Source organism: Myxine glutinosa, chromosome 1, assembly GCF_964187855.1.
Source record: "Myxine glutinosa chromosome 1, kmMyxGlut1.1, whole genome shotgun sequence".
NCBI lineage: Eukaryota > Metazoa > Chordata > Myxini > Myxiniformes > Myxinidae > Myxine > Myxine glutinosa.
The window spans coordinates 403,844,382-403,866,568 of NC_136261.1; the positions used below are offsets into that span (position 1 = coordinate 403,844,382).

Genomic DNA, 22,187 nt, shown 5'->3' on the forward strand with positions numbered 1-22,187 from the left:
TATATATATATATATATATATATATATATATATATAGTGATTTTGAAATAAACGCCTCCAACACAGTCCTTGAGGCTTGGTTTGTAAGCCACCATCTCCAATTCCAATGCAAGAGACATCATTACTCTTCTTTTCGATCTTTGGAGTCCTCTGAGGTCTTTTCGGTCCTCTGGGTCTGTTGGGTCTTCTGGTTCCTTGGGGTCTTTTGGGTCCTCCAGCTCATTTGAGTCTTTTGGGTTCTCTGGATATTTGGGGTGCTTGGGTCTTTTCAGTCCTCTGGGTCTTTGGTGTATTTAAGGGTATTTGGGGTAATTTGGGTCTTTGGGGTAATTTGGGTCTTTAGGGTCCAATTAATCCTCAGGGTATTTAAGGGCCTTTGGAGTCTTTTGAATGGTTTGTGTTTTTGAAGTCTTTAAGTGTGTTTGGGGTATTTTGGGTCTTTGGGGTCATCGTGGTATATTTGGTCTTCAAGGGTATTGGGGTCTTTTGGGTTTTTGTGGTCTTTTCGGTCTTCTGGGTCTTCAGAGTTTATGGGTATTCAGTGTTTTTGGGATATTTTGGGTATTCTGGGTCTTTGAGGGTTAAAATATTTATGGGTTCCATATTTAGGATATTGATGGGTTTGAGGGTCTTTGAGGGTCTTTGAGGGTATTTGGTACAAAAAAAGTTAGGGGACAGACACAGACAGACAAACCTCATTAATGAGCAAGGACATGGATACAACCTGACGTACACACACAAGATTGGCATCAAATAAGCTGCCACATCATCTTGTCACACAATCTCACTTGGACTTACGGCTGAGACCCGCCGGTGAAGGCCCAGAAGGACCTTGGTGATTAAGGGAAGGAAAGGAAGGAGCTGCAGTGGAGAGACGGCTGGTGATGAGTGGGATGGAGAAAGTTATTTAAAGAGTGGAGATGAAGCTCGATACGAGGTACTCGATATGCAAACCCAAGCAAGGCCTTGGAATTGATTGCTTGTTGCGTGCAGCCTCGGTGGAACGTTATGCAGAGAAGCGATCTAGAAATGTAATGTCGAGTCACCACCTTGGGGATAACTTAGATTTGAAACCACTTCCGATGGGCCAAAGGAGGGTGGGGGAAGGTAAGAGCCTTCGACAAACAAAATGAGTGTTGGAAATGAAGGGAAAAACAAATCACTGGACAGAGACCACCGTGTGGCATTTGCCTGTGCGGCGGCACCGAACTCACTCCAAAGAATGAAGCCTGCACCTCCTCTAGCGGGAAGAAAGACCAACTCACAATTGGATAGAGATTTGCACCAAGCCAAGATGCTGTGGAGGTGCTACCCATCTCAAAAACTACACTCAAGAAAATGAACCTTGGAGCATGGAAGAGAAGGAGTCCATTTACTATTGTAACGTCTATTCAAGACAAACAGTTGGGGATGACCAGTGGAGGAGCTACATTAATGGACCGGCTGAAGATCAGATTGACCACCAGAGCAGAGACGGTGACATCCAAAAAATTCGATTCAAAAAATTCCAAATAAAATTAAAATAAAAGAGATAACGGTGAAGGCCAGACACGAGCAGAAGAAATGAGGAGGATGGGAGCCACAGGCCCGGCAGGGATGGACAGAGGACAGGTGGAAAAGTGGCCACAACGTCGTGGGTTGGGACGGCGCGGAGAGGGCCTGCACGATGAAGCAATAGTTTGGAATGCAGAGCATCACTGGGGACCTAGCGGCGAAGGCGGGGTGAGACAGAGGTAGAGACGACAAAGAACCACACAAATGGGGGAGGGGAAACAGACCTGACTTACAATCGTGGTCCGAGTGAAAACACCAACATAAATGAAAGGGATGAAAATAAGAACAGTGGATGATACAACAGGAAAGAAGGGAACATGGAGGTGAAGGCGTATAAGGATGATGAGGAACAGCGAAGACTGGAATAAGAGCTGCCAAACAAAATAGTGGAGATGAGATTGCACCATTTGGGGAAAGACCACAATGATACGAGAAAACAACTGACGGACAAAAATGCTGTTGGGTGATACCCAAATACACAACAGGAAATGTGAAGCAATCCACTAATGCATCTGCAAAAGTCCTCATATTCCCGTTCCAGAAAATTCATGGAAACGTTATCCAATAGCAATCATGGAAAAACAATCCCTGGTAATCCCTGGCTCGGCACAACCTAATTATCCCATCGAGCATATAAAATAAAGCATTGTGACCGGATATCATTCTTTTATTTAAAAAAACAAGGCAAAACCCTGTCTCCAGCTGTGCGGCAGAAGGCCTAATTATTTGATCCACATGAGGCTCTTCCCCAAAATCTAACCGATACGTCCTCATCACACACGCAACCTGTCCACCAAGATTCGTCAGAATCCATCCATAATGTTTTGAGACATTCTGCTCACAGACAAACAAATAGAGGTGAAAACGTAACCTCCACCCACCTTTTTGTGGCAGAGGTTAAAATCAAAAACTAAATCACAGATCATAAAGGTTACTTCTTGACATGCTATGTTGTATCTAAAAAGTATGTCACGTACCAGACTTGGGTGTCAATACATCATCCTGAAATTGGAGACTGCCGAAATCACCGAGCCTGATTCCAGAGAAACCAGAGACGTTGTCCAGGTGCACATTTTGAGATCCAAAAGTCTTTTCACAGAAACTGGAAAATTCCCGAATAACATTCTCCAAATTGACGAAGATACTTCCCAAAAGAGAAGAACCTGAAATCTGGACATATTGCGGTTTCGAAAAAGAATTCATAAATTTACAGAAGTCAGCATACATTGCAAATTGCAATTTCTCTTTGGCGAGAGCTCGGAGCTCGGTCCGCAATGCATCCGACTCAGTACAAGCTCGAATAACCTTCTGGTCCTCAATTCCAAGCTTATCGATCACTGCTTGGGCTGTTTCTGCTCTTAGTCCTTGGGATTTGAGCCATTCCAAGAAGTTCTCCATTTCACCAATGGCCTGCCAAGGATACAATGCTTATGTTAATCATGGAAACGTTACACATGTCATTTTCTTTGCTCAGTTTGAAGTGTTTGGAGAGTTATAATTTTATCCAATTTGTTCACGTATCCAGCTAAACTGTAAATGTATACAACTTGATCACCACATTTGGACAGACAGTACACGTAAGAGACAGCCACACTTGCCTTTGAGATGTGAAGCATGGTCAAAAATAAATGATTTGCCAGTGCGTTATCCTGAGGTGCCCATAATAAGGGCATAAGCTGGATCAGCCACTCTGAATCAATGTCGTTGTGACCAAAATTTATCGGCCACTCTAATTCAACGATGTCTTCAAAGACCCGAGTAGCACCAGGACGCCATCCGAGTTTGAAGGTGATGTTGAGGTGACGTGACAGTTGATAAGGGATTGTGAGGGGTTGGTGGAGTGGGTTGAGAGGTGTGGGTCAGTCATGGGTATTGTTAGCTCGGGTGATGGTTGATGGGGAAATGTGAAGGGATGGGGGAGTGGGGTAAGGGGTGTGGGGTGGTCGTGGGTATTGTTAGCTCGGGTGACGGTTGACAGGGAATTGTGAGGGGATGGGGTAGGGAGGGGGCGGGGGGGGTAAGGTGGTCATAGGTATTGTTAGCTCGGGTGATGCTTGATGGGGGATTGTGAGGGGCTGGTGGAGGCGAGGGGAAATAAGGGGTGCGGGTTGGTTGTGGGTATTGTTAGCGAGGTTGACGTTTGCTTTGTTTTTTTTCTGGAAATTTGAGCTGCTTCAAAAACCAAGAACACATAAGTTGAACACAAATCAGCAAGAGCTATATTACCAAATGAAATCAGCAAGAAATTCAAATCAAAGCAGTTGTCAGCAGAAAAATGTTGTGCAGGCTTGAAACAAGATTGCCCGGAGGCTCAAACGTAGGGCAGGTACTCTCCTTGTAATTATAATAATGACTTTATTTCGTTCCTTATTGAAGACATTTGAGCCTTAAATATAGAGTGCTGCTTACGTCAGTGGGATACTTCCAATCAGAACCAATCAGATCAATCCGAGGTGGGATGGGTGAGAGTCCGACTCACAGAGTACCATTCAAAGTTGCTTTCAGTTTATTCCTGGTCTTCGATTTTGTGCCAATTACAAGTGAAAACCCTGACTCACACAGGTATGTGGTGGGGCACGTCAACAGGAACTTGATTGCCCGCTCTGACTGAATCCTCTGCCACTGTAAATCCAAACTTACTACATTCGGGGTCAGATTTTCTGACGATGCGTTTCACCACCATTGAGCAACTCCTGAAGTGTTGCCACCATCATCAGTTTTGCTTTTCAGTAAATGGTTCATGTTTGTCAAAATAAAATACAGTGAAAGTAAAATACAGCAGCTTGCCTTTTCGTATCAACACGAGGTGCCCGAGACGTTCTCCATCCTGGAAACACCTTCAATCAACCAAATACAGTCAATGGCGAAACTGCAAATAGCGAATCCGTGAATGTTACGGATGGAAACCCTCACGTCATTTCCGAAATCACCTTTAAACTCAATCTCTCTATATTTTCATGTTAAACAGCATCATTCCAATCACAAATTAATACAACAAGTGAGGTACACGTGTTACGCACGGGTGGGAGGCCAGAAGCAAACAGACAATGCAGAAATGGCGAATTCTAAAGCATGAAACCAATAAATTCCACATTCTTGTTGCACCTTCAGTTGCACATCAGACATGGACAGCAAGTTCGTGAAGGACTTTCATGAAAAACATACCCGTTTTCAAACAAACGGATACGTTCACCTGTGGAAACATCAAGTGTGGGTCCGTGGCGAATCTGCATATGGCGATCCGCGAATTTCACGTTTAGAAAGTAGAAACCATCATGACATTTCGTCATTCACTTGAACTCAATATCTCTTTTTTCATTCCAAACAGCATAACTCCATAATTAATACAACTCCAATCACAAATTAAATAGCACTAATATAAAAAATAAGCTTTTAACAACATTCGTGACATAAACAAATATTTAAATCCTCATGTGAAGTTCCGTACGGTTGGGTGAATACAATTATGAATTCAAAATCGTAATTGTATTCACTCAATTCCAATCATCAATTGATACTTCAACAAAATACTGTTTTAAATGACGGTTGTATTGGGATATTATCAAACCCGCTCATTGCCGTAATCTGTCCACTTCCGCATTCGCTGCAGCTTCATAATCCTCATCAAAATCTAAACAGTATTTGTAGAATTTCAATAAAAGCCACATCACTGTTCATATCGGTAAATATTATTCCATCGTGTTTGGAAAAACGAAAAAATTGGAAAAATTGGAAAAACAGTGTAGTGTCGCGGTTACCTTATTGGGACATAATCCACGTGCACGGGCCAGTGGGGCTTTTGATTGTGTGGGGGTGACATACTCGCGGTTGTTGAAGCCACGCCCTCCGAAGAGGGTGTTGGTGCTATAAAAGCTGTATGAGTTCCGTTCGCGGGAGGATTTCTGTCGGAATAAAGGAGCTTTGAACACCTACGAAATGGCCTCGTCTTCTCGTCTTCCGCAACTCTTAAACTGGTGACCCCGGCTGCTCCCAAACGGATTTGGGGGCTTCAAATGAACATAGCAAGCGCAGTTTCGACCGAACTGCCGGAGTTTTGGGAACGACGGGTGGCCATTTGGTTCGCGCGCACTGCGCTCGGCTCCTCCTCTGTGACCAGAGGGGCGAGCCTGCTCCAGGATCCTCCGAAGGAACGCGGTTACAAGACGTTGGTGGCACTGCTGCTCGTCTCTGCGTGCACTGACGTTGGCGGCACGGCTGCTCGTCATCTTCGCATGCAGTGCGTTGGGGTCATCCTCTGTGACCAGAGTGGTGAGCCTTCTCCAGGATCCTCCGAAGGGACCCAGTTACGAGACGTTGGTGGCACTGCTGCTCGTCTCCTTCGCGGGCACTGACGTTGGCGGCATGGCTTCTCGTCACCTTCGCACGCACAGGCCGAGTACTGCTGCTCGTAGGCATCGTGCACACTACAGCCAAGCACCTCCTCTGCGACCAGAGTGGTGAGCCTTCTCCAACGTGCACTGCTGCTCGTAGCCTTTGCGCGGACTTCGGCCATGCACCTCCTCTGCGACCAGAGTGGTGAGCCTTCTCCAACGAGCATTGCTGCTCGTCACCTTCGCGCACTGACATACTATAACTACAACTCGCGAAAACTCTACAACTACAGCTGCAGCTCACGTGTAGAAAGCTGTAACTCGCACAACTACTACTCCTACTCTGCAACCTCGGGAGGACCGCGAAGAACCTGAGCAGCCTCCCCTGAGGCCTTGACCAGCCCCCTTGGTTGGCTCAACCCCACTGCAGCTTTTTTTCGCGTGCACCGAGGCCGAGCACTGCTCGGGCCTGCTCGGCACTGCCGAGTGCGCCCGCGAACAACATGCATGCCCGTGCGAGTGCATTCTGGGGGGGGCGCATGTAGTGGTTACCTTATTGGGACATAATCCACATGCACGGGCCAGTGGGGCTTTTGATTGTGTGGGCGTGACGTACGCAGGGTTGTTGAAGCCACGCCATCCGATGAGGGTGTTGGCACTATAAAAGCTGTATGAGTACCGTTCGCGGGAGGATTTCTGTCGGAATAAAGGAGCTTTGAACACCTAAGAAATTGCCTCGTCTTCTCGTCATCTGCAACTCCTAAAATAGCCTATTTTACTCAAGGGTGTACCAGGATTACCCACCCAAAATATCGTTGCGATTGGTTCAGCCGTTTTTGCAGTACCTGGGAACGGACGGACAGACGGACATTTGGTGAATTGTAGTAAAATATCATTAATATCACTTTTTTCATGAGGTAAATTTTACAAACAATCGTGAGGTAAACGAATCACCTGCCTTTGCAGGTGGGTATGATGTCCGCCGACCACGAGGTTGCACCTTCCTTCCCACTGATGGTCGCGACCCACCAGTTGAGAATCTCTGGTCCAAACGACTTTTTCGAGAAGATAGTCCAACTTTAGTTTTGGATGTAGCAGATGGGACCGACATTTTTTTTCCATATCAACGCTACAGAGATCCCTCACCCATCCATCCATCCATGTACAACCTTTATAACATATCCTCGTTTTGAGGTCACATTGGATATACAAGTTAATTATAAAAACTTTCTGTATGGTTCGTTGTTAAAAGGAAGAAATAGGTTTAAACATCGTTGTTTGAGGTTCAGTGATGACGTGATATTAAACAATGCAATGAATAAAATAAAACGAGTGAAAAACACCTCATTAATATGAACAATCAAATGCCTCAACATACATTCAATAAAAATTCGTTTAACTTATCTTAATTTCCGTCATCAACGAACAGAAAATTATTTTATCATTAAATAAGCGTTTTACAGATCTTTCTCAGTATTAATAATAAAATGAGAATCTATGACCTCTTCAAATGAGATCAGATCCGATCACGTAAACCTTCGTCACAGTTAGTTTCACCACGAAGTTTTCAAGATAACCCGGAAGTTCAACGTGATTGAATACTTCCAGTTGCGTACAGAGTTCTTCTTCTTCTTTGTAGGAAGATTGTTTGTGACGTCAGCAATTTGTATATCACCGCCACATTATAGTGCAATAATAAAATTGAAGACAAAGTAGAAGGAGGGACGGCTTCCAGGTTAAGAGTGAACCACGTGCGAGTAAGCGCTGCTCTGTCCGCAATGGCGGATTAACGTATGTGAATACTGGTCACGTGCCCAAGGCCCCCAAAATGCAATGGCGTCATGCAATCAATGCAACCCGAGACCACAGAGATGAGAGATAACGCGAGACAGATCGTGGTCCACAATGTTTCGAGATGAGACCGAGGGTGGGTCTCACTTTACCCACACAACATATCACCTTGTGAGTGGTGATAAACACAGCATAAAGGTAATGCTCCATCTCAAGGAAATAAAGCTTTGTCACGTGATTAACCGATTAAAAAAAACAAAACGTTTTTCCCTGAAGTTTAACGAGACTAAACTATTATAAAATTAAGGGGTGAAGTTAGTATTGGTAAAAATCAGGTTAAGTGTAATGATGCATAACTCATTGAATGTAGACAAATGTACCAATAATCACATTACAATTCTATAAATGCTATTGTTAATACATACCGATATTGTTTATCAAATGCACATTTTTTTTTTTCGTATACAAGATCGAGGCTTGTGAAAGAGCCAACATTAATCACACAAAAAGACAAACCGACACACAAAACACAAAAAACAAGGGGAGCGGCAGCCAAGATGGGGAGAGAGGGGGAAGGACACAAAAGAGAGGGGGAAGAGGGGGAAGGACACAAACACAACATTTGAGAGCAGGGACATCGGGAGGACTTGGGGGGAGGTGGGAGAGGAATAAAACATATGAACACTGCAAGGACTCTGGGGTGAATTACCAGGGGTAGAAAAGATCATGGTTTTCGATGGGGGAAGATAAGAGATGGTGGTGAACAGCTGTTTTAAAGACCTGGAGGGAGGAGTGAGATTGAAGGGAGTGGGGGAGTTTGTTCCAGAGGCGGGAGAAAAGGGGAATGAAAGAGTGAAGGTAAGCAGAGAGCCTAGACTTTGACATAAGAGCGTTGCAGGCAGATCTTGTGCGACCTGAAGGAATATTGGGGGGACAGAGCACAGAGAGAGCTGAGGGAGCAAGGCCGGAGAGGAGTCGGTAGAAGACAGAAAGACCACCAACCTGCCTGCGGTGAGTGAGTGAAAGGCCCTCGGTGTTGACTACATCGCAGGAGATTCCAATGATTCTGAAAGCTTTGGCCTCAACAGCGTGAAGCCGAGCAAGGTGTGAGGCAGGAGCACCAGCCCAGAGGGGGGAACAGTATTCCATTGAGCTGCGGATGAAAGCCTTGTATGTGGTGAGGAGCTCAGGTGTGCCAAGGAAGGACTTCGCACGACGGAGGATGCCCAGTCGGCTACTGGCTTTGGAGGCCAGCTTGGAAATGTGGTTTTCCCAAGAAAGATCATGGCAGAGAGTGAGACCCAAAAGCTTGAGTGACAGAACTTCTTGGAGAGGATTGTTGAGAAAGTAGATGGGAGGGTTGTCCAGTCGGTCCTTTCGGAGAGACATTGTAAGAGTGTGAGATTTGTCAGGATTGAAAGACATGTTCCACTTGTTTGACCAGTCTGTGATTTTGTCCAGGTCTGCAGAGAGTGAGGAGGCTGCAGACTGCCGATCTGAGGGATGAGGAATGGAGCAACAGAGAGTAGAGTCGTCAGCAAAGAGATAGAGAGGATTTTCAAGAGAGTCAGAGAGATCATTGATGAAGACCAGAAAAAGCACAGGGCCCAGAACACTACCTTGGGGAACTCCAGCCTGAACAGGAAGAGGAGATGAGAGAAACCCATTCAGGGCCACACGTTGACTACGACCAGAGAGGAAGTCCACCAGCCATGCGTGGAGATTTCCATGGATACCAAAGGAGGAGAGTTTGGTGAGCAGAGCAGGGTGCCAGACTGTATCGAAGGCACGTGAAATGTCAAGGGAGACAGCTCTAATTTCCTGTTTGGCGTTGAGGACCTCCATCCATTGTTGAGAAAGCAGAAGCAGCATGTCCAGAGTAGAGTGACCAGGTCTGAAACCAAATTGATGATCAGAGATCAAGCCATTGGAGAAGAGGAAAGATTTAATATCTGAAGCAATGATGGATTCCATGACTTTGCTGATAATTGGGAGAAGGCTGATTGGTCTGTAGTTGCTGGGATCTGTTTTTGCACCTTTTTTGTGCAAACCGGTGATGTTGGCTGATTTCCAAGCAGATGGCAGATGACCTTGAGCAAAAGAGAGTGTGAAGAGAACAGAAAGAGGGAGTGAAAGAGCAGAAGAACATGATTTTAGGACCCGTGGGCTGATGCCGTCAGGACCAGTTGCAGAATCAGAGTCGAGGGTTGACAGAAACTTTTCCACCTTGTCAGGAGGAAAGGACACAGAGTCCAGGAGCAGCTGGGTACGACTGGGTACGGTGGGTACATTATAATATATTGTACAATGACAAAAGAAAGTTCATTAGTAAATGGATTAACCCGTGAGTTCGGTGGAACGTTGCGGTTTTTAAAATCAGAACTCCTGTCCGCCGCATTCCAGTGGATTGGGAACTCAGTACACTCGTCCCTCTCTCTATACAAGGGGAAAGGTGACCCTCTGGACTGTGGCTCTTATCGAGCGATAAAGTTATTGGAGCATGGAATGAAGGTATCGGAAAGGGTGTTGGAGAGGAGGATAAGGAAGAAAGTGAAGATCAACGAAATGCAGTTTGGATTTATGCCAGGAAGAGGAACGACAGACGCGCTTTTTATTGTAAGGCAGTTGCAGGAGAAGTACATGGAGAAGAGGAAGAAGTTGTTTCTTGGGTTTGTTGATCTGGATAAAGCATTCGATGGGGTTGCACGCGAAGTAGTGACATGGGCATTGAGGAAGTTAGGAGTGGAAGAATGGTTGATCATAGTAGTGATGGCAATGTACAAAAGAGTGTGCACAGCTGCAAGGATGAAGGACGGGAACAGTGGTTAGTTTGAGGTGAAGGTGGGAGTGCATCAGGGGTCGGTACGAAGTCCACTACTATTTGTAGCTGTGATGGAGGTGCTGGCTCAGAACGTAAAGGAGGGTTTACCATGGGAGTTGTTGTATGCAGATGATCTGGTGTTGATTGCGGAAAGTATGGATGGACTGAACGAAAAGATGAACAAGTGGAAGGAATATATGGAGACAAAAGGTCTGAAGGTGAATATCGGAAAGACGAAGGTGATGGCAAGTGGTAATGCATGTGGTGAGGTGGAAAGAACTGGGAAGTGACCATGTGCTGTGTGCAGGAAGGGTGTCGGAGTGAACTCCATTCAATGTACAATGTGCGCTGAGTGGGTTCATCAAACGTGTAGTGGTCTGAGAGGGTCATTAACCAGTGTGGCAGCTGCATTCAAATGTAAGGTGTGCACAGAGGGAGCTGCAGATGGAGGAAATGTTGAGGTGGATCTCGGAGACGGCATGAAGGTGGAAGGTGTGAAATCATTTTGCTACCTCGGAGGCATGCTGAATGGAGAAGGTGGATCAGACTTGGCAACGGTTGCTCGAGTGAGATGTGCATGGAAAAAGTTTCGGGAACTGAGTGGCGTGCTGATGAGGAGGGGAGCGTCGTTGAGCTGAAGGGAAAGGTGTATGCTGCATGTGTGAGAAGTGTTACCATTTATGGGAGCGAGACATGGGTAATGAACGTAGAGCAGCAACGAAGGCTGGAAAGGGTGGAAATGCGAATGGTTCGGTGGATGTGTGGAGTATCGTTGAGAGAGAGGAAGATGAATGATGAATTGCGAAAGATTATGGGAATAGAGCCTGTGATGGATGCTGTGAAGAGAAACAGGTTGAGATGGTTTGGTCATGTGTTGAGGAAGGATGAAAGTGACTGGTTGAGAAGAGTGATGGAAATGAATGTAGAAGGAAGTGGAGGACGGGGAAGATCAAGAAAGACTTAGCCAAGGATGGTGGAACAAGAAATGCGGGCAAGAGGGTTAACAAGGGGAGATGCAGAAAATAGGGCAAAATGGAGAAGATCGTCATGGGGACCGCAAGGCTAACCCCCACTCGAGGATGATGCAACAAAACTACCCGAGCAGTGATGATGCAACCAAACTACCAGAGGATGATGATGCAACAAAACTTCCCAAGGATGATGATGCAACCAAACTACCAGCGTGGTGATGATGCAACCAAACTACCCGAGGATGATGATGCAACCAATCTACCCGAGCGGTGATGGTGCAACCAAACTACCTGAGGGTGATGATGCAACCAAACTACCCGAGCGGTGATGATGCAACCAAACTGCCCGAGCGGTGATGAAAAGCGAAACACAGCTCAACTAGAACAGCACTCTGTTGAGAGCACACCTGCACCAGGTGAACAGTTTTTTTGTTAGATCGGAAACAAATAGTTAAGATCTGGATCCCACTTGAACCAAACCCGAATTGCTTGATCTTGTCTCTTCTCCAACTCATGAACCAAGTTTTGTTATCATCCGTCCACAAGTTTTTCACATCAAGTGATATATAATCGGTTTTTGTCCGATCTCTCAATGGTGAAAAATCTCTTTAATAATGCTCAGATCCAGATCTTCATCAAAATCAAATCATTTCTTCTTTTTTTTCACAATAACGCACAAGATCAAGCAAAATAGTTGAGAAATCTTCATTTGGGAAGAACTAAAAAGTTGCTAATGAACACCCAATGAAGGTGCTGGGTGTGTTCATTACTAAGCAGCTCGTCCGATTCCGAGTGCATGGATTCCTCGCTCCCTCCTCAGGAGACAAGCGTTGGGCTCCCCCTTCCCCTGAAGATCCCCAAGTCAAATTATTGGTGAGAATATCGGCCTCCTATGGGTCCAAACCGTTGGGTCCTAATAATCCTGTCATGTTGCTGGAATTTATCATAAAAGAATTCGGTGACATTTTGAGTGATAAAAAGTTGAGATCTGGCGATGTATGAATTCAATTCAAATCGGTGCTCAGCGGGATGAGGTGTTGACAGTGTCAGGCCAAGGTGTTGAGAGTGTCGGGCCGATGTGTTGAGAGGGTCAGGAAGAGGTGTTGAGAGTGTCGGGACGAGGTGTTGAGAGGGACGGGACGGGGTGTTGAGAGGGACGGGACGGGGTGTTGAGAGGGGCGGGGCAAGGTGTTGAGAGGGACGGGGCGAGGTGTTGAGAGGGACGGGATGGGGTGTTGAGAGGGGCGGGGCAAGGTGTTGAGAGGGACGGGATGAGGCGTTGAGAAGTTCGGGACGGGGTGCTGAGAGGTTCGGGATGGGGTGTTGAGAGGGATGGGACGAGGTGTTGAGAGGCACGGGATGAGGCGTTGAGAAGTTCGGGACGGGGTGCTGAGAGGTTCGGTACGGGGTGTTGAGAGGGATGGGACGAAGTGCTGAGAGGTTCGGGACGAGGTGTTGAGAGGGACGGGACGAGGTGTTGAGAGGGATGGGATGGGGTGTTGAGAGGGATGGGGCGAGGTGTTGAGAGGGACGGGACAAGGTGTTGAGAGGGACGGGATGAGGCGTTGAGAGGATCGCACTTTCATGAGGTGTTGAGAGGGATGGGATGAGGCGTTGAGGGGATCGCACTTTGACGAGGTTGGGGTTTCGTCTCAAATTCCGAGGTCGATGAGGGAGAGCCGCAGAGTAATCCATGTTGTGGATCCATCCATGGAAATTGATGAAATTAAGTGAAACTTTGCAGACAGTGGAGTTCTCGACCCTCAAAGATCCTGTAGATGTCTCAGCACGATCAGGAGCAAAGATCTCAACACGGGGGTCTTGTGTTGAACTTCATTCTTCTCACAATAAAACGCAAGCACACCGCAAGGAAGTTACGAACTTCTAATAACACCGTATAAACGATTACGGTGCAAACAAAATACCAATAGTCAGAACAATGTCACATTATCTGATAAACACCTCGATAGTTTAACTTTCCAAAAGACAGAGACAAAGAGCATGATACATGAACTCAAAACCACGTGGTTTGGGCCCAGAAACACGAGGCGGAGGAGAGCACAGAAACTAAATAACCCAATACTAAAGCTTGATATTAAAAACCCTTGAAACCACATTATTGTTTGTTCCATAGATGTCCAACATATTTATCCACTGAATTATAATGAAGGAATACCTTGTTACCTCTTTATTCTGGGATCCAAAGACGAGGTGCCGTGCTTCGATTCGGCGGCTTCTCTTCCGTTCAAAGACGTTTGGCGAATGAATAAAAGCCGTTGGACCCACTTTCGAACATGGTCTAAAATCTAAACAATCACACGTACATTACAAGGTATTCCTATGCACGACTCTGGGCTTGACAAACACATCTTGTGGAAACAGTGTTCAAACTAAAGTATATCGATACAAATCAGGGGTAATATGCAGCACTATTTCCTGATTACGTATGTACACACATTTGTGAGTTGTGATGCGGTCCCCGCCAAGAACAGTGCACTCACTGTATGACCGGAAGTGCGGCAGAAATAAATCCAGATTCCGGTTGATTAAATTTAACATTAGCAGTTGTATTGCAAAGAAAATGAAAATATGTCATACTATGGAGTTATATTTAACAACCAGTAACAGCCAATATAATTATGCGATGTTTGGCCCCATAAAAAAAATTATTATATTTTCACCCTCACGCGCGTCACTTATGGTGGAGTTCCGATTTATTTTATTTTTTCCTATCGTCTTTTTCGGTCTTTCTTTGCTCGAAAAGCGAACGATTCCTTCCGAATAACAACAAACGATTGAATCGCGCTGCGGAAGTCATCGGATCGATAGTTTTTACTTTATGCGCATGCGCAGTTACCACAATGTTATGTGTTTGACCTTGACCGTCAACGCGCCAGCAAACACCGGGTGATATTTGGCTTTGGCCAAAAAAAAACCCCAAAAAAAAACCGCCCTCCCTCATCACTTCTCCAGCCTGGATCGGGTGATAAGATAAGAATTTTTTTATTGGGCCTTATCATTTACACCGATCCCTGTGAACCGACGTGAGGTGAGGCGCCCAATCCACGTCTGTTTAATAAAACTTTGATTGAGGGATCTTCAAATATTGAAGCATTTCTTATGATTGTCTCCATCCACCCTTAGCCTGGTGTTGGTTTAACGGTTTTGGTGGAGGGCTTGGGATCCTCGGGTGCTGAGTTTGAATCCCAGTCAGCTGTTGAATTAACACCAGGTGGGTTAACTCACCTGTCAGGCTTCCGAGGTCGGCAAAATGAGCACCAACTCACTGGTTCCTCTCTCAAGGAGGTGGTGGCAGGATTTGCACTCCGGCTGCTGTAAAACACCTCATTTCGAAACACACACAGTGGTGTATGACGGGATGGTGCTGAGGTCACATTGATCGTGTTGACTAACTCACCAACATATGGGATAAACCAGGATTTCAATGTAATCTCTTCGTTTCCATGGTGACAGACAATTTAGATACGTAGTTCTTCAAAATAATGTGATACTTACATTATTTGCTGACTGGTATCTCCACCCAGGTCGTACTATCCTCTTCAACCAATGTATCAAACAAGCCTGGCGACGCCGCTGTTCGACTTCCAGTCTTGTTTTATTTGTTTTTGTTTGCATACTCGAGGCTCGTGGAAGAATAAAAAGTTTATTGTGGAGTGATCGCCAAGTGGCTCAAGCACACAAGCAAAAACTTCAACACCGCTGGTAAGGAACGGCTGGCTTGGCAAGCGATAGCAAGCTGCTTGGTAACTGAACACACAAGCTCGACAGACCGAGAGACCCTTTTCTGATTCTGTTGCTTGTGTAATGAACAAAGTTAATTTCGAGTTTGTTGAACCCTTTCCACCTTTTGTTACCTCCGCAACCAAAGGTGGATGCAGGTTATGTTTTCACACCTCTTTGTCTGTCTGTTGGTTTGTGAACAGATTTTCTCAAAAATTGTGGACAGATTCGGACAAATTTGGTGCAGAGGTTGTGTGTGTGACAAGCACGAAAATATTAGATTTTGGTGAAGATCCGAATCTGAATCCGAGTTTATTTTTATTTTTTTCAGTGATTCTTCACCAATGAGAGATCGCGACAAAAACTATATATTACAGCACGATATCTCAAAAAGTTGTGAACGAATTATGACAAAACTTGGTGCATGAGTTGCTAAGCGACGAGAACAAGCGATTCGATTTTGGTTCAAGTCGAATGCAGATCCGACCTTTCAGTGTCCGACCTAACAAAACACAAATTGTTCACCTGGTGCAGGTATGCTCTCGACCGATTGCCGCACTAGTTGAGCTGTGTTTCGCTTTTCAACATTGCTGGAGTTGTTTTGTTTCACCTTGGGACTTGGTTCTGATTTTAAAAACCGTGACATTCCGCCATGATCACGGGTTGGTCCATTTACAAACGAGGGGTGTTTTGTGATCGTGCAATCTATTATATTGTGGATTTGATCAACAATGTCGATATATGTATTAACATTAGGAATTGTACAATTTGTATTGTTATTATTGCTGCATTTGTAAACATTAAACGTAGTTGTTATTTTACTAAACATGTTTTTTCTACCAATACTAACCTCATAATCCCTAATTTTGTAATAGTCCTGTCCAGGTAAACATATGGGAAAATGTTTTTTCATCGATTAATCACGTAACAGTGCTTTCCTTCCTCGAGATGGAGTTACCCCTTTGCGCTGTGTTTATCACCACTCACCAGGTGATTGTTTTGTCAGCAAAGTGAGACCCACCTTCCGTCTCATCTCGAAATATAATAAACCACTATCCGTGATCTCACGTTATCTCTCATCTCTCGTGATCTCGGGTTCCATTGTTGTGTGACCTCATGGAATTTGGGGGCCCTGGGCACGTGCCTTGTGTGCCCGGGCGTTAATCCGCCACTCACACAAGTGAGTGTGAGTCAATGAGTCAGTCAGCGAGTGAGTCAATGAGTGAATGAGTGAATGAGTGTGGGTCAGTGAGTGTGTGACTGTGTGAGTGTGTGAGTGAGTTAGTCTGTGAGTGAGTTGAGTCAGTCATTGAGTTGATCGAGTCAGTGAGTCAGTCTGCATATGAGTGGTTGAGTATGTTTGTGAGTGAGTTGAGTCAGTGAGAGCGTATGTGAGTCAGTGAGTCCACAAATACTTGTCATTATTACTTGAACCAAACACACGATTTGGACCAACCTGACCACAAGCTGCATGTCTGATACCTAATCAAGGTGTATTGATTGACCACATCAAAATCTGCGCTCATGGGGGGCGCCGACTGGTGGAGAGGGGGGAGGGGGATGTTTGGCCCAACGCCAAATAGGTATTTACTTTCTTCTCCGAAACTACACACACAATTTGGATGAAACTTAACTACAACCATCTTTACCTGTGATGCACCAAAGTTTGTTCACGAAAAAATAAATCAAGCTCTGAGGAGGTCTATAGGGTTTGAGTGACTGTTGCTCCTGATCCAGGAAGCTTCGGGACCCGCAGTCCCGTTTTTATTTCTCCGATTAATCACTTTAATGTTGAACTGATGCATGATTTAACCAACTCGTCCATTGTTTGGGTTAAATAATGTCGATGTTCGTCATTGTACGACTACGGCTAACTCTTAACGCACTGTAAACTGAATGGCATTGAGGTTCAAGCCACATTCCAATTGAAGCCTGGTCAGGTTTGAAGCAGTGTTTAACCTTCACAACGGTGGCAGAGAAGAGTCCGTTTTAGTCCCTGTTTTTGTCAGTATGGGACCGGTGACAGACCCTTTAATTGTCTTCAACGTAATTTCAGAGTTGATGGTTCAGAAAAAGGCCAAGTCTGATGATCAGTAGTGCCACCGAAGTCATTCATTTCTTTCTTTCCAGAACTGAACCGATCACAAATACACACAGTCAACCAGACGTTCAGAATCGAGGAGGAACCAGTTTCCATGCATGCAGACAGTCACCATACTCTTCCTGGGAGAACAACAAATATCCCTTTTGTTTGTTCTCATCCACTTGCAGTCAAAACACCCACACTGTGAGAAACTGACCAAGGACAGTATTGGGCAGAAGGGTAGACAGGTAAAAAAAAATTGGTATGCTTAGTCTAGGCTCCTATGAGAGCTAACACATGGAACATATTGTTACGGACCGCGGATAAGATGTTGTTTTGCTGAGCGGATGGCGCCGCGGCCGAACAGTTACGCCGACTAACCCGATTCCTGGACGTTGGCCGAAATCGCGCCACAGGTATTCAATTTGGAAACCTCTAAAGCGACCGAATGTAAAGAGGAAGAAGAAGACGTACAGAAGAGTAACAGGATTTATTATATACACACACTAAGCAAAAGGAGCAGTCAAGGTTATATACAGGGAAAATGGAAAAGGCAGGTGACACAGTGACAATACTAGCTTAACTATACAAGCTTAATTAACCCTAGGACAAGACAAACAAAACAAACTCACGTACACAAGAAGGATGGAATGGCAGGAATGAATGCTGGAAGGAGGAATGGGAAGGTTCATCTGGGGCAGATGGTTCGGGTTTGATCCCGCACGGGACGTCGGCTGGACCTCGACGGCCACCGATGCCACCGCTATCTGGTTCCCGCGGAGTAACGGGTTGAAGCTGCCTGGTGGAGTCAACGCTGCTTGCGGAGCCAAAGCTGCTTCTCTGGCTCACCTCAGGACGCGTCTGCCGTCTCTGGCGCAACTCTTTCTTGGACCCTTTTGTGCAACTCTGTCTTGGTACCTTTTGCGCAACTCTTGTAATTCACCTCTCTTTGGCACAACTCTTGTAGTAGACCTTTGGCGCAACTCTTATAATTGACTTCTCGTGCAACTCTTGTAATTGACCTCGAACCTTCTCTCTCTCTCTCTCTCCAGCGCAACGGCGTCCGCGCACTCTTATATAACGCCTCGGGCGATCAAGCCGCCGGCCTTCAGGACACGCCCATCGGTGAGCTCGCTTCGGCCCTGATTGGTGGGCACAGGCCCTCTGACTCCACCCTTGATGACGATGGGCGGGCATGCCCTTCTTCCCCGAGCTGACCATGCCGTAATGGCGGCAAATGCAGTTGGCAGTAGAAGTTTTGAGAATGGGAGTGAAAGGGGATCTATCTATTTGAATTCGGTGCAATGGAGTATTAAGTTAATGGAAGACAAGGCCTTACCCCAATACACATAATAAGGAAATAACTGTCAACAAGGGGGGAAGTCTATGATTGGCTAACGTGTGGTGTTTATGAACTAATTATGGGACACACTTTGACCTTTATACATAACTGGAGCAAGGAGGGCGATACTTTTACAACAATTTACACAACAACAACAAAAAAAAAAACCATTCTCATATCCACAACACTGCACCCTCCTCCTCTTAGGCACGTCCCGGGCCTCTTACCTTAACTTTTAGGGTGGCACGTAGGTGTAGTTCCCTCGACATTTAACCTGACCCTGAGTGCGACAGTTTTAAAACATAAATAAATATGTCCCGCTGCTCCATTGCACCCTGCCTAACAGATACACGCCCACAGCTAACTGAATTGCGGAATGGTCTTCAAACTACAACACTTACGGTGGGGAGCATTATTTACAATGACGTTACTTTATTTACAAAACGCAACCCAGGACCTGTGATTGTTCTTTTGGGGGAGGGGGGGGGAGACAGTCTGCTCTGCATCGACGCACCAGGAAGCACCCAAAAATGCACCAATGCACCCTCAAGCACCAATCGGTGCACAGTCATTGCAGTTCAATAATAAAAATAACCAAACAAACCCTGGTGCTGGTCTTCCTCTTCGGCTCCCTCTGCTGGCTATTGCTATCTTCCAGGTGTTGTCATCTTCTTTGCTGGCGGCCTATTTGCACATAAAATAAAATGCACCAAACGTGTCTGTTTTTATTTTCTTTATTTATGGCCCACAGGGCCGACTACGTGTGGTTCACCTGTGGGGCATCGGTGCCCTTTGACCAAGGTCCACCAGCACGATCTCGGGCCTTCATGGCCGGTTCCAGCAGAGGGGCCATGCCCCAACCCATGGGGTCCATCAGTGGTGCTCAGCCACAGACATGTGGTCCATAAGGTGGTGCATCGATGCAGACAGCTGTGGATCCGGGAGGTTCGGGTGCCCAATGGCGGACTCACGCACGCTCCTCTCGGCGCCCAGTGGCGCACAGGTCCTCATGTGGGAGACAAAGGGGGGAAAAGATAGATGAGCGAGGGGTAAGGTCTCAAGGGTACACGTCAAACAAGGCAATGCAAGGCGAAGTGCGTACGGAGAGCGAAGTGAGAAAAGCTCGTCCCTACCATACGTCACCCCCCCACCCCCCACCCCCATCACCTACTCTACCCTTGCCCTCACCCCATATTTACAAAATCTACACCTTTACAAATTCGTCACTACTGTCACGTCTTCCCCATATTTCCCCTATACCAAATTCGTCTCCACAATCCCTCTAACCAAAATTTGCCATCACCCAATTCATCATCAATCCTCATAAGGAGGAAGAGATGGAACATCAGCACAATGTCACACCCACGTCATGATGCGTCTCACAATCCAAACATTTGCATCAATAAAAATAATAAAAACAACCTGGCATGGTGTGGAGGTACGTCATCTCAGGTGAGTGGATGCAGATGGTGCAAGGAGATTTTCATCCTAACTACTTTCTAAATGACTTTAACACACTTTACACTACCCGGGGTCTTTCCCTGCCAATCCATTGGCCAACTTACACTATGGGTTCTAAAAACCAATTCCCATTGACCAAACTGTGGTGCTTCTCAATTTGGGGTCTCACTCCCCCGATTCCTCTCCCGGTGCCCTTGCACAATTTCTGGGCTGGGGCGTGTAGCTCTCCCAGCAGGCCTACCCACCTGCACACCTCCACCACTGCAGTTGCCACCCGAGCTTACATAGCTCCTCACCCTAACCTATCTAACTGGGGAAGGCCCCTCCTGGCTCTGTCACCCCTTGGTGCCCTCTGGCACTGGGCTACCCGGGTCCATCCTCCGGATCCTCGGGCCCCATCCACAACAACTACCGGCTCCCAGAGCCCACCTGCAGCCTCACCTGGCCGACATCCTCACAGTGGTGGAGTGCCCAACCAACTACACGCACTAACAGGCTACACGCCCAGCCATTTCCACGTCACTAATGCACCCATCCAAATACCATTCTTCCACCACGCACCACAGATGCCAATATCCAACCACAATTTACCTGTACCCTCTACCTAACTCTTACACTACCCTCCCCGGGTATTCGTGATGGGGGTCCATCCTTCCCCCATTCACACCTTCGCACCATCCACTCCACTCCACAGTTTCCACCATACTCACTCCACGACCATCCATTCCAATACTCCATACTCCATATATTCCATACAACCATTCTCCATTCACCTGTTGTTGCACACCTGTGCAATCACACCTGGTGCCACCTGCACCCTCCTTCCTTCCTGGACCATTTGGTCAGCACAATTCACATCACTATCACTCACTCAAACACTGCTCCATCCACCTGTCCAGTTGCACACCTGTGCAATCACACCTTTTAACCATACACACGGCATCATCTGAACTACCTGTTGCCCTGCTAACTTAGTGCTCCCCGTCTTCCCTTTAAACTAAGCACATACCACATCATTATCATCCACACTAATCTACCTGCGTCCCCACTACAGGTATCATTGTCACTACCTAATCTTAACGTTACCTAAGGTCATCTTCTCTAGATCCCTATCGTTATATCCTAACCCTCCCGGGCTAGTTTTCACTGCCATAAACCCCATAAAACTAGTGCTCCTTTGCCCCCGCTGTGGGAGATGGCAAAGTTGCCATCCCACCACATCGGGTATCTCTCACTACCAATTTTGCACATCAAATTTCAGCCAATTAAAAATTTGCCAATCACTACCATCATCTGCCAATCATCACTCTGCCAATCCTTTGCCAATCATCAAATTTCTTTTTTTTCTAATTTCGGGTCCAAAACACTATCCTCATCATCACAGTCTACTCACTAGTGCCTCTCGGTGCGCCAATTCACTTCTACAGCCCGGCTTCGCAAAGCCGAGCAATGAATGTGGGTTGCTTGGTGCCGGCGGCTGGATACGTCCGGCATTCGGTGCAGGGAAGGACGCTTACCCGGGCCGAGATCCCACGCACCATCTCGGCACAGAGCCATCCAATGGCCCGATCTCAACCTGCCGGAACGCCTCAACAAAAAGGGGTCGCCATGACGACCCTTCCTATCGGGCTGCCCACTCCGCCTAGTGGAGCACGGACGCGGCCGTTCAAAGCGCGGCCCGGCGTGGATCCCGCACGGCGGTTCTTTCGAAACCGCCGCGGGTCCCCGCGGCACGCAAAGCTGCCCGGCGCGCACCGAAGGCCCGATTCGGCTATACGTCGCTCTAACCGCTAATCCGGTTACCGTCGATGCTTCACTTGCATGCTCACACCCCGCAGCCCGTTTCTTGCTCATACATCCAGCTGTCTCCATGCTCTTTGTCATTGCACCTTCCCTGACACACCCAGGTACACTCATTCCGCTTACAGACTTGGTCACACACCTGACCACCGCACACCTTTGCACACACTCGTCGTTCGCACACCTCACCAACACACCTCTTTGCGCCCCCTCCTCGGTCACCTCCTCTGTGACAACCACAGGTGTGCTCTCACTTGCACACCCAACCACGTGCCTCACTACCAACTCCAGC

General features: G+C 46.6%; 1 protein-coding gene across 3 annotated transcripts in view; it reads right to left on the bottom strand.

The window, feature by feature from the left end:
- Window positions 1–13,989, bottom strand: part of LOC144889591 (uncharacterized) — a 69,699-nt gene extending 55,710 nt beyond the window's left edge. The window contains exons 1-5 of one of the 3 annotated variants that reach the window (XM_078770399.1): window positions 13,925–13,967; window positions 13,653–13,774; window positions 4,660–4,747; window positions 4,342–4,423; window positions 2,532–2,964 (exon numbers count right to left, since the gene is read on the bottom strand). In XM_078770399.1, the coding sequence (XP_078626525.1) occupies window positions 2,532–2,952 (421 nt within the window). In that variant the 5' untranslated portion in view covers window positions 2,953–2,964; window positions 4,342–4,423; window positions 4,660–4,747; window positions 13,653–13,774; window positions 13,925–13,967. Of the gene's footprint in view, window positions 1–2,531; window positions 2,965–4,341; window positions 4,424–4,659; window positions 4,748–13,652; window positions 13,775–13,924 lie in introns of all 3 variants that reach the window. The other 2 variants (XM_078770398.1, XM_078770400.1) reach the window with 2 other exon arrangements.
- Window positions 13,990–22,187: the final 8,198 nt, after the last annotated feature.